The 24,433-nt window shown below is 50.8% G+C and overlaps 1 protein-coding gene across 4 annotated transcripts in view; it reads right to left on the bottom strand.

Moving 5' to 3' along the window:
* Positions 1–9,425: 9,425 nt before the first annotated feature.
* FBXW11 (F-box and WD repeat domain containing 11) overlaps positions 9,426–24,433 on the bottom strand; it is a 56,872-nt gene continuing 41,864 nt past the window's right edge. For all 4 annotated transcript variants that reach the window (XM_064724722.1, XM_064724721.1, XM_064724724.1 and 1 more), the window contains 8 exons: positions 19,715–19,852; positions 19,066–19,184; positions 18,295–18,544; positions 17,232–17,350; positions 16,601–16,711; positions 15,999–16,077; positions 14,399–14,587; positions 9,426–11,658 (listed from right to left, as the gene is read on the bottom strand). In XM_064724722.1, the coding sequence (XP_064580792.1) occupies positions 14,426–14,587; positions 15,999–16,077; positions 16,601–16,711; positions 17,232–17,350; positions 18,295–18,544; positions 19,066–19,184; positions 19,715–19,852 (978 nt within the window). In that variant the 3' untranslated portion in view covers positions 9,426–11,658; positions 14,399–14,425. The remainder of the gene's footprint in view (positions 11,659–14,398; positions 14,588–15,998; positions 16,078–16,600; positions 16,712–17,231; positions 17,351–18,294; positions 18,545–19,065; positions 19,185–19,714; positions 19,853–24,433) is intronic.

Genomic DNA, 24,433 nt, shown 5'->3' with positions numbered 1-24,433 from the left:
GTTTGACAAAAAAAAAAAAAAACCCACATAAAAACTCTCACTTAGAAAAAATATGTTAATAATTGTATTATTTAGCTTTGGACACTCCAGCTCCACACAGAAAAGGAGAATACATTTGGGGAAACTCATTTTGTAGAAGCACATCAGCCTGTGCTGGGCTGGCTGCAGCCCCAGGTTGCTCCACAGTGACAGAAAGCTTCCAGGGCTTTTTGGGGAGGCTGTGCTGGGTTCTGGCTCTGCAGGTGTGTGCCTGGGCTGGAGGTGTGCATGTGCTTTATTATGAAAGGATTTACTTCTCCCTGCCCAGCAGTGACAGCAGCCAGAGGCAGGCAGGGCTGGAAGCCCCTGACAGAATGTTGGTGCTGCATGTGCCCTTTGTGTCCCCATGGCAGGGCTGCTGCTCTGCTCCCTGCTCAGGGTCACTGGGGAGAGTCACCAAGCCCTGAGCCCACTGCCCTGGCAGTGCAGGCTGCAGAGCTGAGCTGGCTGTTCCACGCTGGCAGGGAAGCTGCAGCTCCAGCCACGGGTGCCAGGCCAAGGAAACAAAAGCTCAGCCCCACATCTGCCCTCAGCACCTCTGTGGAGCCACCCCAACCTGGCAGGCAGGGCAGCCTGAGCCCCTGGCCCCGGAGGGCACAGCTGGGGCTGGCCTGGCACCATCCCCGTGCCAGGGCTGCCAGAGGGGCCACTCCAGGCTGGCACAGCAGCTCCCCCAGGGCAGCGCTCCCTGGGAAGGGGTGAGTCAGAGCAGCGGCTTCAGGGAGACTTCAAACACTCCAGCAGATCTGGCAGGAATATTTATACACCTGCATGTTCAAATGTGCTCCACTTTCTCACTTTATAAATACATGGGAGCCCGCTGAACGCCGGCCCAGCAGAGCCAAGCGTGCCCCTTTGCTTTGATGAACCAGCTGTTTTTCTGGCCCGTTCACATAAACATATTTGTGTGTGTTGATTTTGCAGTTTATTGGGGAAAAGAAGCAGATGCCAGGTCGTATGTGCATTTCTGTTCTGTGTAGAACTGCCACGAGAGCATTCCCCCAGCCCAGTTCCTGTTTGTTTTGCAGGAAGGGAAGCAGCACAGGGCAGGCTCAGGAAGGGCACTGCTGATGGTTTTGAACCAAACAGGTGCAGAATCAGCTCCCACAGGTGAGATGTTGCAGTGGCTCTGTTTGTAGATCCAAGTCTCCACCGGGGACAGGGATGCAGCCTGGGCTGCAAGATCCCAACATCCATTCCTTGGGTCTGGCTCCCACACCCCCATCTCCATGTGCAACCTGGCTCTGGCATTCCAGGTTCAGCCCAGGCTTTCCACAGGAGCTGTAACAGCCCTTTGTGGCACCAAAATGCCATTTTTGTGGATGTGCGAGTGCAGAACCCTCCTGCCCTTCTGCTGTGTGTGAGCAGCAGCCACAGCTCAGCTCCTCCCTGCCTGCAGCTGGGACAGGAGCTAATGCAGCTCCCTCTGGGCTTTTCTGGGTTGCTGTGACTCTGAGATTGTTAAAAGTCTCTTTTCTTAGCTTGGGCACTTGAAGAATGAGTCAGAGTTCTTCAGTTTTTGGTCTCAAGGTTGTTTATTGCATCTCATCTATAAAAAATTGTTTCCTGCCCTGCCCAGGTCCGTCCAGCAGGACAGTTCCAGGCACTCTGCCTGCCCCCAGGGCAGTGTTATGTCTTTATACTAAAAACTACGTGTACAATGTTTACAATTGCTTCCCAATACCTATCACCTATGTTAGACAGTGAGCTTCGACTCTAAACCAATCCAAAAGTGCCACCATCACAGCAGAAGATGGAGGCCAAGAAGAAGAAGGAGAAAGGCTGGACACACCCAGATCCCTCCATCTTGCTTCCTGAACCCCCATACCAAAACCCCTAAAATCTACTTTTCCACCCTGTGATAACTTCACTGTTATTCTACCTAAACTGTTGTGGCTTCCTGATCTTCATATAAGGTTGGTAACTTGCTCCATGGGTCATAATCAAACCCACATGGGCATCTTGGGCTCTGTGCCAGGGTCTCTGAGCCCCCTGGCAGGGGTCCTGCCCGTCCTGGACAGCCAGAGGGATGTCCTGGGTTCCTACACAGCTCCACATCTCCACCAGCCCTGAAATCACAAAGGGATGGCACGGAACTCGTTGCCAGCTCTGAAAAAGGAAAGCATTTCCATATCCACCATGGCCTCTCTGCAGCCCTGCTGGGAGCTGGGTTTAAACTGCTGCACGGGCCACTGCCTCTGGAATCTGGCTTGGGTTTGGGGCAATGCCTTCCCTTTCAGGTCAGACCCATCCCAGCCCTCCCTGGGCAGGGCTGGCAGCACCAGCCCCTGTGGCTGAGGGCTCAGCTGGGGAGAATTCCCAGCCCAGACATCCCAGCCAGCCCTGCTGCCCCTGGGGCTGGGTCCCTGGGAATGGGGCTGGGTGTGTGCTGAGCTGCTCTCAGGGCTGCAGAAGGAAAGCCCTGCTGTGGCACAGGGGACCAGGGACTGTCTCAGAATAAGCTGAATTAAAGCCTGCTTGGCTTTGTGCTGCCATTGCCCTCAGTCCCTGTCCTGTGGCCCACAGGAATTCCGGGCTCTCCTCACACCACACCACAGCCTGGCTGAGGAAAGGGACACACGTCCAGTCCACGAGGCTCCTGAAGGTGTTGATTTCCCTGAAAAAGGAAGATCATCTGGATGCCTGTAGTGCCTGCAGAGCTGGGAGGGAGCATGGCCCAGCGTGTTTGGGCTGTGTCCCAGGGGACAGGTTAAACACTCAGCAGTGGCTCAGGAGCTGCCAGGAGGTCACAGAGGCTCTGCAGGGAGGGAGTCTGGCCAGCTCTCACATGGATCTGTGCTGGCTCTGGAATTCCTGCTGCAAGTGGCAACTTGAATTTCCTCATTTCACTGTTCTTGTTTCAGTTCTCTGGTCATGGAGAGAAAAAGCAAAACAAGAGAAGAGCACCCAAGGTACATCATTAATCACCCTCAAAAAATAGCCAAGGGCAAGGCATGGCAAATAATTCACCTGCACTCTGAGAAGGAAGCTCACTGGGCTGGGTGTTCAGCCAATGCTGGCCAGCAGACTCCTAGGAATGAGTGTTTGCAGGAAATCATCCACAGAAAAACTTGGGATTTGTTACTGGTGTCTTTTCCAGTTCTATTTTTTGCCTAATATGGCAAAAGGTGTTCAGGATGAAGCAGGAGGTGCAAATAAACTGTGCTATGCTCACCAAAAAACCAGCTGGGTGTGAGGACTGGAAATGGGAAGGTTGTGTGGAGACCTCCCAGCCCCGCCAGGGTCTGAAGGGAACCTGGAGAGGGACAAATTCATCAACAACTGGAGTGACAGGACAAGGGGGAATGGGTTCAAACTGAATGGGAGTAGGTTGAGATTACTGAGGAAGAAATTCCCCCACGAGGGTGGGCAGGCCCTGGCACAGGGAGAAGCCGTGGCTGCCCCTGGCAGTGCCCAGGGCCAGGCTGGATGGGGCCTGGAGCAGCCTGGCACAGTGGGAGGTGTCCCTGGCGCTGGGCACAGTTCCCCCCACGGCAATAAGGGAAAAGACAGTGGTTTGTTTCAGCATGAACAAGCACAGGCACACCCCAGCCTGTGCCAGAGGGGCTGCAAGGCCAGAGCAGGGAACCAGGGACCCCTAGCTCTGCAGCAGGAGCTCTCCCTCTGTTTAACCAACAAACACTGACATCCCTCAGCCCAGGGTCCAGCCCAGCTCTCTGCTGAAGCACGTGTGTGCCAGAAAATAAATTCTCCTTGGGGAACACAACCACTTCCACTACAACTTTTTCCGAGTCCTGCTTGTAACTGATGTCCTGGATGTGACATCAGCGAGCTCTGGGGTCCTGTCCCAGCCTGGCAGGCCCAGAGCTGCCACCAGGAGCTTGGCAGAAGCTGCAGCTGGCCCAGCTGTGCGAGCCCTGTGGCTGTGCCCAGCTCTGGGAGCTGCTCCCTGTGTCCCTGAGCCCTGGGAAGATGCACCAGGGCTGTGGCAGATCCCTGGGGATCTCACTGCTCCATCCTCTCTGTCTTCCCCTCACATCCAGGCAGCTTGCCCTTCCTCAGCAAATTTAAAATACTCTCTTGTGTAAAGGATCAGGGACCAGGAGCTTTGCCCTCCACACACCTGGCCAGATTTGCCCTCCAACTTTCATTTGCATTTGGGCTTTTCCTTGCTGAATTTGCAAAATTTTGCCAGGTTTTGACAGCAGCAGCACAAAGGCACCGACCCAGATGGAAGCAATGTGGGGGTACTTGTAGAAAGCATCAGATTTGCTTTAAATCTGCAGTTGAAACCTGCAGTAATTCCAGCCTGGGCTGGTCCCTCGGAAGGAAAGCCTTGAGCAGTAACTCAGGGCATGGATCCAGCTCAGCTGGATGAGCTTTAATGTCCCTTCCAACCCAAACCATGCTGGGATGCTGTGATGGAGCCCCCTCTCTTTTTTGGCCTTACCTGTTCAGAAAAGTCTGATCATTCAGGTACAAACACTTCTTTCTTTTGAGCTCTGCTTCTCCAGTATTGCAGACTCAGCATTTGTTACATTTTCAAGATACCACATAACAAGTCTTTCTAAAAGAAAAGATTTGGAATCCACAGCTTTACTGAGATAGACCAAAAAAAAATCAGGCTGGAATGACCTCACCACCTGAAGCCATGTAAACCAACATGGCAACACAGCAGGAAGCCTTGGGAGGGTGGTAAAATTAAATTTTTCCCAAGCAAAACATTTTTATTAATTTGATAACCACCAGCATTTTATTTTGACATCAAGATCCCAGAGTAGATAATGGGAAATGGCAGCTTTCTGTTAAAAGCTTTTTTTTACAGCACCATTCGACGGGCTTAGAAGAATTTGCTCCATTTCTGTTGGCAAATTTCACCTACAAGCAGCCCTATATGTTATGTGTTTTAAAAAATATTTCCATATGCTAAAGGAATGCAACTGGTTGCCAAGGAAAGTGGCTGTTACAGCAGCAGGCTGGGGCTGTTTTTCAAGGAAAAACTGCTGCAGAAACGAGGTATCCACAGAGGTGCACTAAAGCAACACTAACTGCAGTGACCTTGAGATGACCTAGACCTCCTCATATTACAAAAATGAAAAGGGAGTTAGAAAATCTGAGGCCAATTAGGCGCTTTTTTTTTTTCCTGGAGACATGATGAAATTTCCTGAAACAAAAACTTTAGCAAATTCTATAAAATACTTCTAGCTTTGGTGGAAAAATAAATTATTGCCTTTTTATCTCCTCATTCCTGAGGCACAGAACTGGCCCACTTCTGTTTGCGCAGATGGATTGGAGGGAAAACACCCAGAGAAGGGCCAAGTGGTGAGATTCTTGGCACGAGCAATTAAGTGTGAAGTTATTCTCAGGGCTGCCTATTTGTTATTGCAGCAGGAATCATTAAGATTATATGGAAAGATATTGTCTGGGAAAAAGTGTGAAGTCAGGATTATGCGCCCCGAGCTGTGATTTAGGGGCAGAGCATCGCCCTCGGCTCCAGGGCTCGGCCTTGGGCCCTTGGCTCCCGAGGGACATCCAGGGGGAGCAGGGGCAGCGCCGCCGCCCAGGGAAGGGACTCCCCTCGCTCCATGAGCCACGGCCGGGAGCGGGCGGCCCGGAGCTCCTGAGGGGCTCGGCGGGCCGGGCAGGGCAGGGCAGGGCAGGCCGGGCAGGGCCGTGCAGAGCAGGGCAGCCCGGAGCTCCTGAGGGGAGCGGCCGGGCCGGGCAGGGCCGGGCCGGGGCTGTGCTGGGCAGGCCGGGCAGGGGCTGTGCTGTGCTCGGCGGGCAGGGCAGGGCTGTGCTGGGCAGGCCGGGCTGTGCTGTGCTCAGTGGGCCGGGCAGGGGCTGTGCTGTGCTCGGTAGCCCGGCCCGGCTCTCTCGGGAAGGGGCCCCGCCCGCCCGGGCTGTCCCCGCCGCTGTCCCCGGCCTTCGCCATCCGGGAGCGGCTGAGCCGGAGCCGCGCCGACCTCGCCAAGCAATTGGCGCAGTCAGGATCTTCCTGCCCTGCCGTGCCTGCGGCAGCCCAGGGCTGCTCCTGCCGTTCCCCCTGCCCTGGAGCCGGGATCAGGGAGCGGGCACAGGGACGGGAGCTCCGCCGAGGAGCAGCGGGCGGGAATGGGGAGTGCCGGGGGTCGGGCGGAGCAGGCGCTGCCCCCCCTCTAAACCCGAGGCTCCACATGCGGAGCCCAGAGCGATATCCGGACCCAAGGGAAAGGAAAGGTCTGGGGCAAGCCCCGGCGCCGCTTTCCTCCTCCCCGCTCCGGACAGCCCCGGTCTGGGGGCGGGTTTGTGTCGGACCTTCCCGTGGCAGCCGCTGGGCCTGGGGACAGGGCTGGGAGCGTCCAGGGACGCCCGGGGCTCTGGGAAGGAGCCAGAGTGGTGTCCCAGAGCGGTGTCCCAGAGCGATGACCCAGAGGGATGTCCCAGAGGGATCTCCCAGAGTGATGTATTAGAGGGATGTACTAGAGGGATCTCCTAGAGGGATGTCCCAGAGCGATGTCCCTGCCAGCGTCCAAAGCAGCCCCGGCACTGGGAGTCACTGAGGTGTCTGCAGAGCGCTCCCAGAGCCTTTTCCCACCCAATCCATCCCCGAGGAGCTGCAGGGTGGGGACTGCAGGACCTGCAGAGCTCGTCAGGGGCGAGAGAGACCCGCGAGAGCAGCGGGGTCCCCGGGGCGCGGAGCCTCCCCGAGCTGATACGGGAACCCCACAGAGCATCCCTGAATTCCTGCCGCGGGGATTGTCCTGCCGGGGGCTGCTCCGGGCTCAGCCGCGAGCATTCGCTGGGAAGGACGAGACGGGAGAGAGGGAGGTCCCTGCAAACCCTCCCAGAGGCAGCCGGAACCAATTACGGTTCCCAATTAGCGCTCCCACAGCGCTGCTGGTGCTCGGGGAAGGCAGCGGGGCCGGCTGGATGAGCCCAGCTCCTGTCCTGAGTGTTCAAAAACCAAGGAAAATACTGTGGGATCTCTCTTTGGTTCAGTTGCAATTTTGACCTGTTAAATTACTGTTTACAACATTTTTTAGAAAAGAATCTCAAAACAAAAATACTAAGGACCATTTCAGTCAGTGCTCACAGATTTTAGTGGGCATGTGCCACGCGTTTGATGATGACGGAAACACTCAGGGAGACTGAGTGAGCTCGGACAGCCTGAACCAGAGAGGCCTCGACTCCCTGCAGTCCCTCACCCTGCTCCAGTGCCCAGAGCTGTTCCAAGAGGATGTTACCTACAGGCTTGGATAATCGCTGTGAATTCTGTTATCCCCTGCCCTGAACTGAGTTCTGCTGCAGAGCAGCTCTGCAGAGAGCAGGAGCTCTGCCATGGAGCACCCACTGCCCAGAACAGTTTGGTCCTGGTGTGTGTGATTAACAAGTGACTCGAGTTCTGTTTCAGCACCACAGAGCATCGCACAAATGTGTTTAAAGTATCCAGGGAAAAGCTGGAGCTTGGAGAAGCCAATGCTGGCTCCATCCCCCTGCCCTGCTGAAGGCTGCGGGGCAGGGCAGCCCCAAATCCTGTCCCTGTCACAGAGCAGGGACTGTGCCGGGCACTGTGGCACAGGGACAGCCCACACAGACACCACGGAGAGCCTGGGTGCCACAGCAGCTTCCCACAGGAGCCATTCCCACTGCAGGGATGGGCACAGCTCTGTCTGCCAGCACAGCCAGGCTGGGGAGTGGTCCTGGAGACTGAGCCTGGTCTGGAATTTTTAGCAAAAGCTCTGTTGGGATGGGGAGCAGAAAGGGGTCTTTTCCAAAGATCCTTTTTCTCCCTTCATCTCCCCAGCATGGGCAGCAGGGCAGGGGGGATTCCCTGTGTCCCTGTGCTCAGGTGATTTCCCACCTGCAGAGCTGCCCCAGCACAGGCAGGAGCTGGAGCTGCTGGGGCCGGGCCAGAGGAGGCTCCAGGATGATCCCAGGGATGGAGCAGCTCTGCTGGGAGGAAAGGCTGGCACAGCTGCCATTGTTCACCTGCACAGGAGAAGCTTTGGGGGGAGCTCAGGGTGGCCTTGCAGGGCCTGAAGGAGCCCCAGGAAAGCTGGAGAGAGACAATTGACAAGGGATGGAGGGACAGGACACAGGGAATGGCTTCCACTGCCAGGGGCAGGGATGGATGGGATATTGGGAATGAGGAATTGTTCCCTGGGAGGGTGGGCAGGCCCTGGCACAGGGTGCCCAGAGCAGCTGGGGCTGCCCCTGGATCCCTGGCAGTGCCCAAGGCCAGGCTGGACACTGGGGATTTCCCCTCTGGAATTGTGCTTCTTTAGCCCCATCCACAGTTTGGGAAGGACTTGGCAGGAGATGCTGGGCCTGAGTGAGACCCCAGTGCCTGTGGGGCTCCCTGGGTCCAGCCCTGCCCTCTTGCCCGCCCTCCCAGGGCACTGCCCGGCCCCACGGGCACTCCATGCTCAGGACAGGGTGTGGGGAGAGTCCAAAGGGGCCTCAAAATCCCCCCAGGATGGGTGGGAGCACCCAGGGCCTCCACAACTTCTCTGGGAAGTTCTCTGGTGGGAATTACAGCCAACCATGAAAGCTGCAAGGGAAAACCCACAAAACAACCAAACCCAAAGGCCACCCAGGTGTGCTGGAATGTTAAAGCCTGACCTCAAGGTTTACACTGCAGATCCATCCCAGAGCTTTTGTGGCTTATTTGGATAATGATATCCAGCAAGGCCTTCAGAACCGCGTCATGAGCTGGGCCAGGCTGTGCTCCCACAGAGCTCTCCTGGCACCGGAGGGGCCTGGACTCACCCAGCTGCAGGGGCAGCCTCAGCCTGACAGAGGCAACGCTGCTTCCAGCACTCCCACCCAGAATCACGAGTGGGGCAAGGAGAGCAAGAAGTCATCTGCACCAGAGCCATTCCTGAGGCCTGGATTTGCCAATGCTGAGCCAGAACTGCTCATGTTTATAGCGGAGTTTCTGGCACCTCCAAAACTTGTTCAGGTCAGTGTCTCCCAGAAACACCCACCAAACCCAGCACTGAACAAGTCACTGCACAGCAAAGGAAAGCCCAAGGCAAAGCTTTTCCTGAGTCAGAGCCCTGGAAGACTCTGCACAGCTCAAGGCATGGAGGTTGCTTCAAGTCAGGAGATGGGGAGTATTTTAAAAATTCTATCTGCATTCTAAAGTAAGAAAGATTCCTAGTGATGTTCCTGCAGAGGCAGTGGGGTTCAGATCTCTGTGGTGGGTGAATGAGCTCAGCTCCGGGTCTCACTGCTCCTCCCAGTTTGTCCTGAAGGGAAGGGTGGAACAGCAGCTGCCACCCCTGTGCCAGATGGGTTTGGGCTCCTCATGCCCCATGTCTGCCCCTGGGGTTGGGCTGCAAGGGCATTTATTGGGCAGGGACCCCCCAGCCAGGCTGCTCCAACCCATCCTTAACTCACACCCAAACTCTGAGGTGACATCACTCATCCATTCATGTGACAAATTAAGTTCAAACTTTTTTTTATTAAGCACATTCCACAGTACAAAGCTTTAGATCATGAACGATATCTGTACAATTTAACAGTTTCAAGAAGCTGTTCATACACCAACTTTCCAAACAGATAATTGGCAAACATAATTACAAGTTAGAATTAGACTATCCCAGTGCTTTGAAACATTAATATCGCAGTAATGTACAGTTGCTCAATTATGGTTAGCAAAACAAAGTCCAGAGTGCAGCCAGGATCACTACCATGAATCCCAGGAGTCGAGTTCCTTGGGTGCCAATCACAAAAGTCCACTGCTATGTTACACAAAGCACAAAGAAGTTTAGACTGCATGTCCAAATACCATTATCTCCCAAGGAAAAACAGGAATTTAAATCTTACACATGCATTTTAAAAAAAAGGACTCCGCTCTTCAGAAACAAAGAACCTTTTTCTTCAGGGCTGCAACAGATCTTTTTTAAACAGTTTAATATTAAAGCTATTAGATGAGAAGGGTAAAGTAAGACACTTGCACGAACTACTGTCAAGCTTACCAAAAAGTGACCTTATGGACGCTCAGGAGCGAGTTTGCTCTTCTGGACTTCATCACATTCGCTCATCTGGATGAATAAATAGCTGGAGGAACGGGGAGGGACCCTGTGAGGGGCTGGGCTGTGACACCTCGAGCTGCCCCGCTGTCCCCACCCTGCCCTGGGATGCACAGGGAAAGGCAACAAGCCCACAGAGCCCAGAGCTGCTGCCAGCACACACCAGCACAGACACAGACAGGGGAGGCAGCACCGCCCGTGCCAGCCCAGCCCTCCCGCGCACCAGTGAATCCGCTGGCATGGGCACGGCTCCGCCCGGCCCGGCACAACCAGGGCTTTGTGTGACACACAGATGACAGGGACACTGCGAGAACTGAAGAAGCAGCTATGGAGGCTCCCTAACACAAGCATGGAGGAGCCAGGACACGGCAGCCGATCCTCCCGGGACACCGGCACAGGAAGCAGAGCGGTGACTGGAACGAGCTCCTCTCACCGTCACCAAGTGTCACAAATCAAACATAAATAATGGAACTTTGGCCCATGGTATCTTCTCCACTGAGCAGCCAAACTAATGCTACCGAGGACATCAGCAGGGGCTGGGAGGCCCCACTGGTGTCAGGGACACACAGCTGCAAACCCCGCGGCACAAAAATATAAGATACAGAACATAAATTAAACAGTTTTTAATTTTTAAAAAGTTTAGAAATTACATTTTAAAATATGTAGTTCCCATTAAAAAAAGAAACCAAAAAATAACCAAAACAAAAACAAAACCCCAACTAATGAATACTGAAAACCTCCTTTTGCAGAGACAGTGTCTAGGTAATCATGTCACCACCAGTGCCAGGGGTCGGGACATCCTGCTGCCAAGTGCCACCACGCTGAGTGTTAGGTGTGTAGTGTCAGGACACCCCGAGGCTGGCACCAGAGGCTCTGCTGTATGTACAAGGTATCTACATGCTTACACAGTATCCGAGATGAGGGAAGCACACAGGGAACGAGGGGACTACAGCAAACATCAGGAAGCGCAGGACGGCGAGTACAGAGCACAGGGCAAAGGAAAAGACAGTGCTATACAACTAGTTCAGATAACCTAGCCTGAATTACAGGGAATCTTTAATTTAAAAGAAATTATTGGTGCAGAAACAAGTAAACTGTAATCCAAAAATATTACTGAGCAACTCAGAAATATTTCTAAGAGTCCAACGTACACCTATGGAACAGAACGGGCTCTGAACCTGCCACGGGGAACGCCTAAAGGACAGTGGTGACTGGAAAGCAAAGCTCTGTACATTCTGGGCATGTGTTTGGCACCCAAATTTCACTGGAGAATGTTTGTTTTTTTCCTTTAAAGTCAGACAAAAGTGCAAAGCAATATAAATTAGGCCAAGTCCTTTCTTGACTTCTGATTTATATCTGAAAAACAAGCCATCAGAGTTCAGTTTCTACGGACAATTTACATGTGAAGCTTTGGATTTCTCACAGCAGGGAAGGATAGGCTTCTGAAACTCATCTACTCCAAGTCAGTGAATTTGTAGCAAATTCAAAGACGACCACTGAGAGCAGGAAAGATTAAGAAATTTAGATATAGAATTGTGCTGCTTTGCATCTACACAGCATCTAGAACCAATTCTGACTTTAGCTGTCAATCATCTTCAGGCATGTAGTAGCCAAAAATCCAGTAGTTCAAGACTGTGGAACCCTGAAAAAGACAAAAGACAAGTGACCTGAGAGGAGGCACAGAGCAAGCAGCTTCCCCAGGCGCTCAGGCCCACAGCATCCTGTGCATCCAGGCCAGGAGGGGAAGGGCAGGGCACGTGCAGGAGGTGACACTGATGCAGGACAGCCAGGGCTCTGAGCCCCACTGCAGCAGGGGCCAGGCTCTGCTCCTTGGCAGTGACCCACGGGCAGTCTCCTCTCACAGAGGCACAGTCCCAGCCCAGGCCCCTGAACCCAACCCAAAATGGCCTGGGGATTGATGGTTCTCTCTTCCTCACACTGCACAGCAGGCAATTTCAGCTGCTTTAATACATGAGCAGCTTTTAGGAAAACAGACAAAACCCTCAAATACTTTGATAATCCCATTTCCAGCCTGATGGCTCTGTTATCAGTGTAAGGTCTGAGTGTAATTAAATCTGAACTTTGATTTTACCTGCCACTTCCCAAAACCATCTTTAATGGACTAGGGAGAACTTCCCTCTTCTGATATGACATTCCCATGAAAGGTTAAAACATCCTTAGGCACTTGCTCTTGACTTCCCTTCCCTCAGCCCAAGGCCTAATGCTTAATACCAGAATATTAGACTATCATATGGTAACAATTTTTATCATGTTACAATAAACAACAGGAATTCAACAGAAAGCAATAAAACTCTCACAGCCAACTGCCAGGACTGTCAAAGCTGATCCACTTTGAAGAGCCTCACATTGCAAAGCCTGTAAAAACGTGTGCAGGGCTGCTTCAAAACTCGCAAGACTGTGATGTTTGAAAGCTTATAAAACTGTTTCATTAAATGTCATGATGAAATATTAGCTGTTTGACCATAATTGTATGTAGATTTAGGCGTTTTGGATTCTCAAGTCAGACAAACCTGTCAAGGAGTGACACCACAGCATCTCTGCAGCAGAGGAAATGGCTGTTAAGGGACTGTCATTGCCAACAGCAGGACCTGGGGGCTGTGTGGTCCCAGCTGTGCCTCCTGGGCCAGGCAGGCTGAGCTGTGCTCAGCTGCCAGGGGTGCAGGGTGTGAGCAGCACAACCCCCTGCCCTGGCAAACCCAGAGATGGAGCCGTGTGTGCCACGTGGCCAAATGGCACCAGCACGGCGCTGCTCAAGGAGTGACAGGAATTTTACACAACTCCTCATTTCTTGAGCTGAGGGAGCAGCTGGGGCTGGGCCAGGGCAGGGCCAGGCTGATTTTGGGAGAAATTCTCCTCAGGCACTGCCCCGGGAATGGGCACAGCCTGAGGCTGCCAGAGCTCCAGGAGCCTTTGGGCACCAGGGATGCACAGGGGGATTGCTGGGGAGTCTGGGCAGGGACAGGGGCTGGGCTGATGATCCTGTGGGTCCCTTCAGCTCAGCATAGTCTATGATTCTGTGTTTCTTTTGTGCTTAAGACACCCTCTATGTGGCTTTTAAAGACCTATGCCCAATCTGTAATTTAAAAACAGATTTTGTCCATCTCAAATTATCATTTTAGTTAACAGAAGCAAGGATGCAACTGATGCAGGACTGGAAGGCAGATGGAGACTGTTGCAGCTTTTGCAGGTGTGCCTGTCCTGCCCCAGGCAGGATGAGCCACTCCATGACTGTCACTAAGCCACCCCTGCAGCAGGGTTGTTAAAACCTGCTGTGAAGGGAAGGTTTAGCTGGGATTCTGCACATGGCCCATGTTCACAGCATTACAGCTCTTCCTTATTCCAGGAATGCTGAGAGGCAGCTCAGCCTGGCAATGGCCAACTGCTGGCTCAGATCCCAGGTCAGATCCACAGAGGAGGCTGCCCTGGTGCTTTTAAAGGAGTTTGGTAGCAGGAAGGCAGCTAACCCTTCCTGAGATGAAAGAAAATTCATCTTTTAGCAGGAGCACCTCCAAGTGTGTCTCCACAAGGGAAGGGATTTCCCAGCCAGACAGGTCCTGCAGGAGTGCAAAACCCTGAGGAATACACTGCCACAGCAGGGACAAATGTATCCAGAGAGATAATGGAAATCCCTTCTTACAGGAAGGCTTTCCACACCACATTTAAACAAAGTGCTCATTATCTACTTCAAATAAAGTAAATCCTTCCTGTTGGTGCAATGTCACTCCCAGCTCCTCCTGCTGTGGTGTGTCCATTCCTGGGCAGCACTGGCACAGCCTGCTGTGCTCTGGAAGGCAGTGCCTGTGTTCCAGGCCCCAGCACTCACAGGCAGGTGTAGTTCGAAGTGCAGTTGTTGGCAGAGAGAAGAATCCAGAATCCCAACAAAGGGCTCTGAGCACTGAGTGCAGTCACTGGGAAAGGGAACCAAACTCCAGCGAGTTCTGGGCTCTGGTTCAGACAGCTCTGAGAGCTCTCCCTGCCACCTGTGCTCCTCACAGAGCTGCTGCTCCTGCCCCAGGCTCAGATCCCTGCACTGCTCCCCACAGGCAGCAGGGCCATGGAGAGCTCCCAGCAGCTGGAATGTCTGTGCCATACACCAAGGTCCTCAACTGCAGCAATGCTGTCAATACATGACAGCTCTCTCTAACATGCCTCAACACCCAGTTATAACCATGAGGCTTTACAGGAGGGAGAAGCCATCAGGGCATGCTGGAACATGACCACACAAAGGCCAGATGGGGAAAGAAGTGGCATAAAAAGGTTTTACTCTCTTAAGGAAAACCTCAGCTTGTTTGACTAAGCCAAGTTGCAGGCACAGGGAATGTTTCAGACATTTCCCAGCCCCAGCCAGTGAGGAGCCTTACCTTCTGAGGGCAGTAAAGTGCAGACTGTTATCTGGAGATGTAGGTGTATGTTCTAGATGGAGAGCGGGTCTCGTTCTGGGCACTCGGTGGCACGTTTAAGAAATCCCAAATCAGAATTGTATCATCATGGGAACTACTAATGATCTGAAATTCATCAAACTGGAGCCTAAAGACACGTCCTGAATGTTCCTGTGGGCAAGAAGCAAGCAGTCAGCAAGGCAAGAGGGAAACATGGCACTGCACTGGTACCACACAGGGATCTGGACACACAAGGTATGTTCAAACTCTGCTATGCTGACTAAAAACCTTCATAATTATACACAGATAGAAGAAAAGCTGCTTTTGTATATAAATTCTTTACAGAAACACACAGCTCCCAAATCCAGTGCTGCACCCTGAGCCTCCCTCAGTGGGCCCAGCCCAGCCACAGGCTGAGATTATTCCAGATGGAAGCTGTCTGTCCACCAAGGAGCAGCAATTTTGGCCCTGGCTGGCACTGATGCTCTGCCAGGGCTCCTTCTCCTGCAGAATTCTCTGCTGACTCTGTTTGTGTGCAGCCCCAAACAGCACATCACAGCTCCACCCTGCTGAGAGGATCCTCACGCTCACACAGCAGCAGCCAGGAACTCAAACTCTGCCATAAGAAGGGGAGCACATGCTCCAGCAGCTTCCAACAAATCTCAAAGTGGCCCAAGAAGCCCAGAAAAGGCTCTCCCTTTAGTGCAGCTTATCCACATTCATTACATTTAAAGTGAGGACTCTGCCTTTATTGGAGAACTAACCCAAGCTGGCAGAGCGATCCCAAACCCCAACCTAAGCCACAGGATACCTACAGAACATAGAAACAAAGAACTTCTTCACTAAAACTAAATAAGAGTTAAATCTCATCTCTATACCAAGACTACTGAAGAGAAAGAAAAAGGAGAAGCATTTCCAGCCACATAAACACTTCTCCAGGTGCTGGAAAAGCTAAACACATCATCACCTACAGTCAAGGACTCTGAGTTGCTATGGGCTTGTCTGACTCCTGAAGTAAAGTTCCACACACACTTTGGGTGGAAAGAATAAGGAATTCATTCCCCCATCTATTTTTAATTAAGTCTGCTGTCATAAGCCAAAACCCTCATTACAAAGAAAAATATACCTTAAGCAACTTAAGCTTTAAATGTGACTGTCCTCTGAGGGGCTGAGAGTTCCTGTGGCAACCTGTTGGACTCAGCCTCCTTCCCCTTCCCAGCTCTTCCTTCCAAAGTGAAGGGTTAGGAAAAAAGTCTGGGAAAGGCTCACAAGATTCTTGCCCCCTTTTTAATAGGAGGAACCTTAAAAGCAGCCCTACAGTGACATTAGGGAAACACCAATAACCAGAGTGATTTGATACAGTATCATGATTTCTGTTTCTTTTCAGCGTATCTGAGAATCTCAAACCAGAAAAATCTGTTCTTTCATTTAAGCTCAGATGCAAATCATTCAGGATATGATAATAAATTTTTCTTCATTCTTAAGCCCTACAGACTTCACAAACCATCCTGACATTCCCACCTATCCCCCAATAATGCACTGAAACACCCCTGATTGCTCCAAATGAATAATTTTTACTTACCACTAACGTACGCAAGCATAACGTACTTGCTGGGGCACGAGGGTCAAGAGCAGCTTGCAAGTCCCAAACTTTAATTTTCCTAAAAGTAAGGGAAGAAAGAAATTATGAAAACATAGAAACTAACATCCAAAGCCCTGGAAAGCTTGCCATGTTTTCCCTACTGCTACTTCCTGAGGATCAAGCACACTGTGAGAAATGCTCAAGCTTGTAAAAGCCAGGTGGTTTTGAGTTTCTTTGCAGCAGCCATTCCAGTGATGGCTCTGTGACAGCTGTGACAGACAAGCTGACAATGCACTCACAGACCCCTCTGCAATGTGGGAATGAAGCTGGGCCCACCAACCCCAGGCAGACACTGAGCCCAAATAAAAGGCTACAGACAAACCCAGTTCCAGAACTGTTTTCAGTAACTCTCCAGGCAGAGAAAGAAACGGAGAATTTGGATATGGATGTAACAGCCATGAATCCACAATGCACTGCAGACACTGAGCAAGCCAGAAGCACTCTGGAGAGGAGTCCTGCAATCAGCCCACAGAAATGGTCTGCAGACTCCCGAGAGCCCCACAAGAGAAAGGTTAAATTTTGGGAACTGCTGTCAGACCTACCCATCGTAGGCTCCACTAACAATCCTCTTGTTGTCGAACCTGATGCACCGAACCAGCTCCTCATGGCCTTCTAACACTCTTAAACAGGCACCACATTCAATGTCCCAGAGCCTGGGGAGAACACAGGAGAAAGGCTGATTCCCACACCCAGGGTTAAGCACCTACTGCATGGTTTGCATGGGGAGTATGTAATGTGCTGTAAGAAGTGTCATTCAGAGCAGCTACAGTACACATATTAAAATTATTGTAAGCATTCAGAGTCACAGGCAAGTAAAGCTCAGATGTGTGTTATTCTGGGAAATCCCAACAGAGTTTGTTCTGTTCTCTGTAAGCCATTGATTAGAAGTTCAGAAAATAAGAAAACCATGGAGCAATGTTTTCTCCATCTCTCCCAGCAGAGGACAAGGTGATATAGCAGGAGGTAAGAGGTTTTGTTCACTCTGAAGCCTCAGTGTCCCACTCTTTCACAAGGCTGTGAAACTTTACTCCCACATTGAGGTAAGCCCCATTCATATACCATCTGCTCCAATGGCAAGCCATGCCAAGGAAGCTTTGCAGCATCAGAACTGAGGGAAGTGCTGTTTCCAGGCCAGAGGCCCCTGCTGGCAGGCCAGCAGCTGGAGGCACCCACCTGATGGTGTTGTCCGAGGAGCCGCTGACCACGAGGCGGTCGCGGTACTGCAGGCAGGCGATGCCGCGCTTGTGCCCGTTCAGCGTCCGCACGAACTCGCACGTGCTGGTGCTCCACACCTGGGGACAGGGACAAACCCCTGAGAGCTGCAGCACACAGCGCTCCTTCCACACCAGAAACCACAAGGAATTCACAGACAGGGGGGCCTGGGGCTCACACAGGAGGGAAAACCCACACCAAGGGCCCGGGCACCAGTGGGGACCCAGCAGGGACAGAGGCACAGGTGCTGCTATGGCACTGAGAACAACTGGGGGCTGTATCTAAAATATTTTCAGACTGCTCCAAATAATTTCAAAACCTTCATTACACTTCATAAGTGAAAAATTATTTTTAAAACTGAAGTTAGAAAACACAAAACCCTCACACTTTTTTACCAAAAAAATTATTGGGAGGCTCTTAGTAAGAGAAGGTCCAAATGGCCTTTAAGCTTGGTCTTAACCTTAAAGGATTCAATCAACTTTGCCCATTTTTAATGAACTGTAATTGAAATTGTAACACAGAGTATAAAGTGCCTCATTTTCCTACACAGAATGCAGCAGGATCTCTGGCAGAGATTTGGACATGGGACTGCCAAGAATTTCTTGGGCAGCTCCGGTTCACAGAGGGCAGGGTGGAAATGCCTTTGTTATATTAGTGCACTCTGGGTAACTCAAATCTTCTGGTATGTCAAATGCAGTCTTTGAATCCTTCAAACACGGCACAGCCTGGCTGAGCTGCTGGGAAGGCATGGTGAGGAAAGGCATGGTGAGGAAAAGAACTGCAGACAGTTCTGTCTGGACAGAACTGTCAAGTGAAATTAAAAATACCACTGGAAAAAGGCACAGGATGTGCCACATTCAACAGAGCAGCTGATCTGGAGACAAAGAGTGCAAACAGCAAATGGGCTTTGGTTTCCCATTAAAATACCCCAGTGCAGTTGTGTGCCCAAAGTCACCAAGGGCCAGCAAGAGGACGCTGCTCACAGAGACACCAGAGAGGCCCTGGAGCAGAGCTCTGCACTGACCTTGATGGTCCTGTCCCCCGAGGCTGACACGATGTACTTGTCATCGAAGTCCACCACGTTGACGGCAGCGCGGTGTCCCACCAGCACGCGGCGCAGCGTGATGTCCGTGGGGGACGCCATGTCCCACACGGCGATGGACCTGTCCTTGGAGCACGTCACCATCAGCCCATTGCTGAACCTCAGGTGCAGCACGGCCTCGTTGTGGTGGATCAGCGTGTTGAGAACCTCTCCTGTATTTACATCCCAGACTCTGTGGGAGAGAGCAGCGTTATCCCAAGGGAAGTGATGGCTCTGGGGGCAGAACAGGCACAAGCCTGCCCCAGTCTCCACGGGACAGCTCTGGCTGGCTGACCCTGGCAGGGCTTGTGCAAGGCAGGAAGATTGGCTGCTGAAGTGTCCTCACTGCCAGCAGAGCTGCACCTCAGGCAGAGCTCCATGTGTACTGAACACCCTGTCAGTAAGTCACGACTGCAACATGTCACAGGGCACTAAAGAAACCCTAACTGAAGAAATTATTGCATAGTTGGCCATCAGCCACTCCAAAACTTGAATCCCTCAGGTCATATTCCTTCAAAATTCCTAATGCTAAAAGAACAAAATAGATTTTGAAGAAAAATTATTTAATATGATCCTTTGCCAAGTATGAGTATCTTGCTTCTGGAATACAAATATCACATTAATCGTAGGGATGTTTTCTGATATTTAGAGATTATTGAAAATATTCCCAGCCCTGAAACTCAAATTATTTTTGTACAAGAACTTAACACTCACCTCACTGTAGAATCTGAAGATCCAGTTACAATAACTCTTTCATCATATTGCAGACAAAGAACTGAGCCAGTATGTCCCGTCAATACTTTCAAACATTCCAAGCTTGTTTTGTCCCAAATCTGTAGGAAACAAGAAGGGTAAATGGCTTATCCACATCAAGAACATGGATCAAGACTTGAACATTGTCACAGCTACAAAGGAGGACAACCATGAGGGGTGAGTCTGTCCCATCAGTGGGCCTTGTCCTTCCCTTTAGCTTTAGGAAGTCTTGATGTAAGATTTTGAGAGAACAGTGAAAAATAACCAAGCACAATGAGGAGATCAAATCCTGTCTGGCCAAAGCAGTGCCAGGGAGGATGAGCATGGAAGCAAAGTCCTGGCAATGAAACAGCCCCAGCCAAGGCCAGTGGCACACAGAGACCTCCCCCTCCTGGGGAACACTGATTTCAGGGCACCCTCTGGTTAATGGATGTGATCCCTGGCAGTGCCCCAGGCTCCCAGAGCAGAGGTGGGTGAGGACTGTGCCAGGCACAGACATGCCACCCTCACCAAGCACACACTGTCCCATGAAGAGCCACCAGGAAGCACAGGCAGCTTCCAGGGCAGAGCCCCAGCCACAGCCAGGGCAAGCACCAAGGGGAGTGCTCACCTTAATGGAGTTATCTCGTAGGCCACTGATGATCTTCTCATCATCATACTGTAAACAGTAGACCCCTTTGCTGTTCTCAGAGCGGCACTGGATCCTTTGCAAGTTGTGCCTCCCACACCTCCAGTTGGATTCTATAGTCTGGCCAGAGGGCAAAAACAGGAGTTGGGCCTCGGGCTGCAGCAGGACTGCCCCACACCCCCAGATTCCCACTTTTACACACACCATCCTTGAATCTGAAGGACATGAAACAAATATCTTCTCCTGCTCCCAATAAAGGCACACAAACCACAATGAATTACCATTAGCACTTCTGTCATTTGTCATGACAAAAGCTGTGTTTATGGAGGAAATCATGCTCAAGCAGCCTTAATGAGAATTTCACAAGGAGCCATTAGAGAGATACATTCCAGAACCATTTTCCCCTCCATTTATGTGACCATCCAACAAAAGCTGCAGAGATGAGACCAGGAGCTCACATGGTGCCTTGTCCAGCCTCACCTGGGTGACCAACATTACAGAATTGCTGATTCCAACACGTGGGTGAAGGGACTTCCTGGGTCTTCCCTTCCCCTACCAGCCATATCACCCATTAATTGTACTCACACCCTGCAAAGAGGTGTTGAGATATGAAACCCTCCTGAAAGTACCTAAAAACCTGATAAAAAATAAAGCCCAGCAGGAACTATAAGGTTTCAAATAACCCAAACTTGCTTTCCTCCCCCCCATTTGAAATCTCTGGAAGAATAATTCTCAACATTTTCATTTGGAGGGGTATTTTTAAGGAGAGAGACCTGACACGCCTTAAAAAGCTGCAAACTATTTCACAGCAGAACCAGCATGATTTTCAGGTCTTAATCAGATTTATTCCTTGTTGGAAAATCAATGCTGGATTCAAAGAAATGTGGGGTTTTGGACAGCAAGATCCTAACACAACCATAAGAGAATGTGTGCCCAGAACTGCAGGCCAACACCTGCAGCACCTGGGCAGGCTGGGATGCTTTCACCAGAATAGGCCATCTGTTTAGCTATTTCCCTGGAATTCTCCCCAAATACTGCATGGAAACCTGGGAGAGAAGCTGACAGACTGGCAGTTTGTTTGGAAAAGCATATTTATTATATAATCCTAACTTCCAAAGCAGTAGCAGGCACCTCTGCAGCTCCTCCAAGATTAAAACTGACTGAACCCTCAGTAGAGACAGAAATGGAGTGTGACTGTGACATCCCAATTCTAGGAAAACATGTCTGCTTCAAGGGAAAACTGACTTTCCACTTTGTCTTCCACTTGTTTGCTCCTTAAATTGTCTCTCATTATGCAATCTGGAATTACACCCAGTCCTAATACAAACCTGATGTGCCCCAGGAATTTGTGTAAATCACAAATATGAAAAGATGCTTCTGGAGGAGCAGCTGACAGATCACTGAGCCCCCTCATTCCTTTCCAGTTTGGTGGGGAAATCAATGAAATCAGTGTAGTGAGGGTGTGAGTTGGGATCAGCTTTCTGGCCAGCCAGTGCCCTGCTGACTGGCACACTGGGAGCTGGGCCCAAAGCTGGCACTGCCCTGGGGAGATCAGCCCAGCTCATCTCCCTGCCCACATGCAACGCAGGCTGGGAGGGGGGACAGGCAGCTCCCAAGCTCCATCTCATCTGGGCTAGGAGGGCATGACTGCAGCCCATCAACTCCTCTGACCCTCAGCAACAGGACAGGACTGCAGGCATAACAGCAGGAACCAATATCATTATAGACCTGAAAGCAGCAGATTTAAATATGTAACAGTAACACTGGAGGCACAGGAGATAAGGCATCAGAGATTCCAGTCAGCCAATTTAAATAGTTTTAGAAACTATTTATGTTCAGATACTCAGTTCTGAATAGCCTTAAGGGAGAGCTTCCCCACAGCCCTGTTCTTGGAAAGGTCTGCACTAAGCTTGCACCAAGCATGTGCCAGAGGGGCTGTGAAGGATCTGTGAGCACTTCCACACTTCAGCTTGCTGTGCCAGCCACTCCCAAGAGCTCCAGCACACACTGGGAACCCCCCAGATCAGAAATGCTGCTGGCCACAGCTCCCCAGACAGAGCAGCACACAGTGGAAGTTTGCTCAGCAGGCACTGGGGACACGAGCTGGCTCAATTCTCACGGGTTCACTACAGGAAGCTACTTCAGCTGCTCCCCATGGGAAAATGCTGGCTTCAGATAAAGGAAATTAAAGTCTTGTGTACCTCTGTGAGGGCAGTAAGGCACATACAAGTGCACATTTCAGCTCTGTGAGGAGATGTCATTCCATACAGGCATTATGTGGTGTGGCTACTGTGGGAAAACAGTGCCTGTGTTTGGAGAACTTGTAAAATCCCCTCACGCTGCCTTAATTCTTGGGATGCTGGGAAAGCAGCCATGACACACAGAATGTACAGCAGCACTTCCCTGGGCAGTGGAGTGAAACCAGATGTGCACATCGAGAGAAATAACATTTGGGATGACTGAACAGACTGAGTGGGTGGGCAACTGGAGGACCCTCCGAGAGGAACATGGTTAATGAAGAACTGGCAACCACATGAAAGCTTCTGCTACAGGGAATTAGGGAATTTCTGGTCATTGCTCCATGGTGCAGGAGTGAAAGTCTTCATCTGCACCCTCCTGCCAGGAGAGATCCTAACTGGGTGCACTGAGCAGGAAGGACAGCAGGTATGAGGAGATCACTGTGTCTGTGGCCTCTTATGAGCACCAGGGAGTCAGGGCTGAAGAATACCACAGTTTATTTGTGTATTTATGACTCCAAACCAACACCAAGACATCCAAAAGCCACTACTGCATTTCCTACACATGCCCTCAAAAATCTTCTGTGCCTCTGAACTCAGGTTTCCCAGTAAAAGGCAGAACAGTCTCTGAGTTCACACCCACAGTTTCTCACACTCTCCTAAAAGCTCACCAGAGCAACAGCAGTGAGGAGCTCACAAATGCTGCACAACCAACAAAATCTGGACATACAAGGGGAAGACCCAGCATTTGCCACAGCAGGAGAGTCATTTGGCAGCTGAAGTGGTGCACAAATGGTTTGAATGAAAAAAAGGCATTTAGTGAGAAAAGTACAAACAGAACATAGTCCAAGATGTAGAGGTGTAGCCAAGCCTTGACCATGCCAGAATACATTCTCTGGTGCAAAGATGCACAGTGAAAAGAATGCAATTCATCTGCATTAACAGCTGGAACATTAACTATACATTGGAAGTGTTAAGGATAATCTACTAGGAGCAGGGGTTTTTTTACCATTGGATAATGTACACTGTGTTCAGCTCCTTGGCTAACAATTGCATTTTTATCCTTGTGAATGTTATTGTAGAGTAAGTGGGTTTATCTTAATCCCATAAACCAAGGAGTTTCTGTTCCCTCTGAACACACAATTCTCCTGCAGGACAAGTGGGGCAGGACAAAGCAGCAGGAACATCCACATTTGTTATGAATGCAGGGATTTCTCCTGACGCATTAGCCATGAAAATCCAACCCTTTGTTCTCCTCATGCTTTCCTCAAAGGGAAAAAGGAAAATCCCTCCTGACTATGAGAGAGAGAATAAATGAACTTGTGTCACCCGGGTAGGTGAGGACTTGATAATTCATTCATGATCAAATTAAGAGGGTCTGATAAGGAAAGACCCCCAGGTTCCCTTCCAGGGCTGCTCTCCAGCCCCTCTGTGTTCAAAGACAGGAGTGCTGTGGGGCAAAGGAAGCCAAGGAGCCAAGGCAGGGCCCTGCTCAGAGGAGAGAGCTGCAATCTGTGCCATGCACCACAAGAACTTGGTCCCTCCTGCTCCAAAGCCTCCCCTCTCCTTGGCCAGCTTCATTTTTAAGAAATGCTTTTTGGAAAGAGCCTGTGGAATAGAGATTTCAAGGGCTGGCTGAAAAAATGTCGAGGCATCTAATGCTGACCAGATTCTGCCCACACATGCACATAAAATTTCTCCAGCATCATAATTAGAGCAGTACTAAACAAACCCATTTCCCTCAGAAATTAAACCCTGCAATCTTCATAAATAACCAAGTCGCAATGCTGGCAGGGACTCAGGGCAAGAACTGACTTCTTTCCCTTTTCAAATTGTCCCAAGGCTTTAAAATTTATGTTCCAGTCCTAAACCTGAACTTTTCCAGAAATCAGAAGAACACAGAGTGTTTATCTGATGGCCTGGCACCACATCTTTGTAAAGTCTTCGAATAAACCACATTTTTATTTTCATCTTAATTAGGTGGACCCAAGTCTCCATGGAAACAAACTGAGGGCACTCACCATGTGCCTCAAGATAAGGAGAACATTTATGAAATAAAGTCTTCTCAACTCATCACCAGAAATAGAGCCCTGTGCTAATCCTGAGGGGACAACACAATAGCTGGCCAAGCTTCACAAATAATATGGGAACATTCCAGGGACTTGGGGTTCTGGAGTGGGCAGGATTAATTCTCCCAGCCTGGCCCCGTGGGAACGGCGACCCCGCACCAGCTGGGGCTCCCCACAAACAAGGCTCACACCAAGGCTGGTTTGCTCGGATAAACCCCCAAATCAAAAAAGGTTTTCCCTTTAAAACAGCTCCTAAAGAACCCTGGCAGTTCAACATGTGACTTGGAGATGTTTGGAGAGACTGGGCCACCTCTTGTGAAATGAAACCTAATTAAATATTTGGTTTCACAGTGGAGGTGGGGAATAATCATCTCTTTCCAAGAATTTCCTTTCTG

This window comes from Zonotrichia leucophrys, chromosome 13 (assembly GCF_028769735.1).
Source record: "Zonotrichia leucophrys gambelii isolate GWCS_2022_RI chromosome 13, RI_Zleu_2.0, whole genome shotgun sequence".
Classification (NCBI taxonomy): domain Eukaryota; kingdom Metazoa; phylum Chordata; class Aves; order Passeriformes; family Passerellidae; genus Zonotrichia; species Zonotrichia leucophrys.
This window is presented reverse-complemented; position numbering and strand designations above follow the sequence as displayed.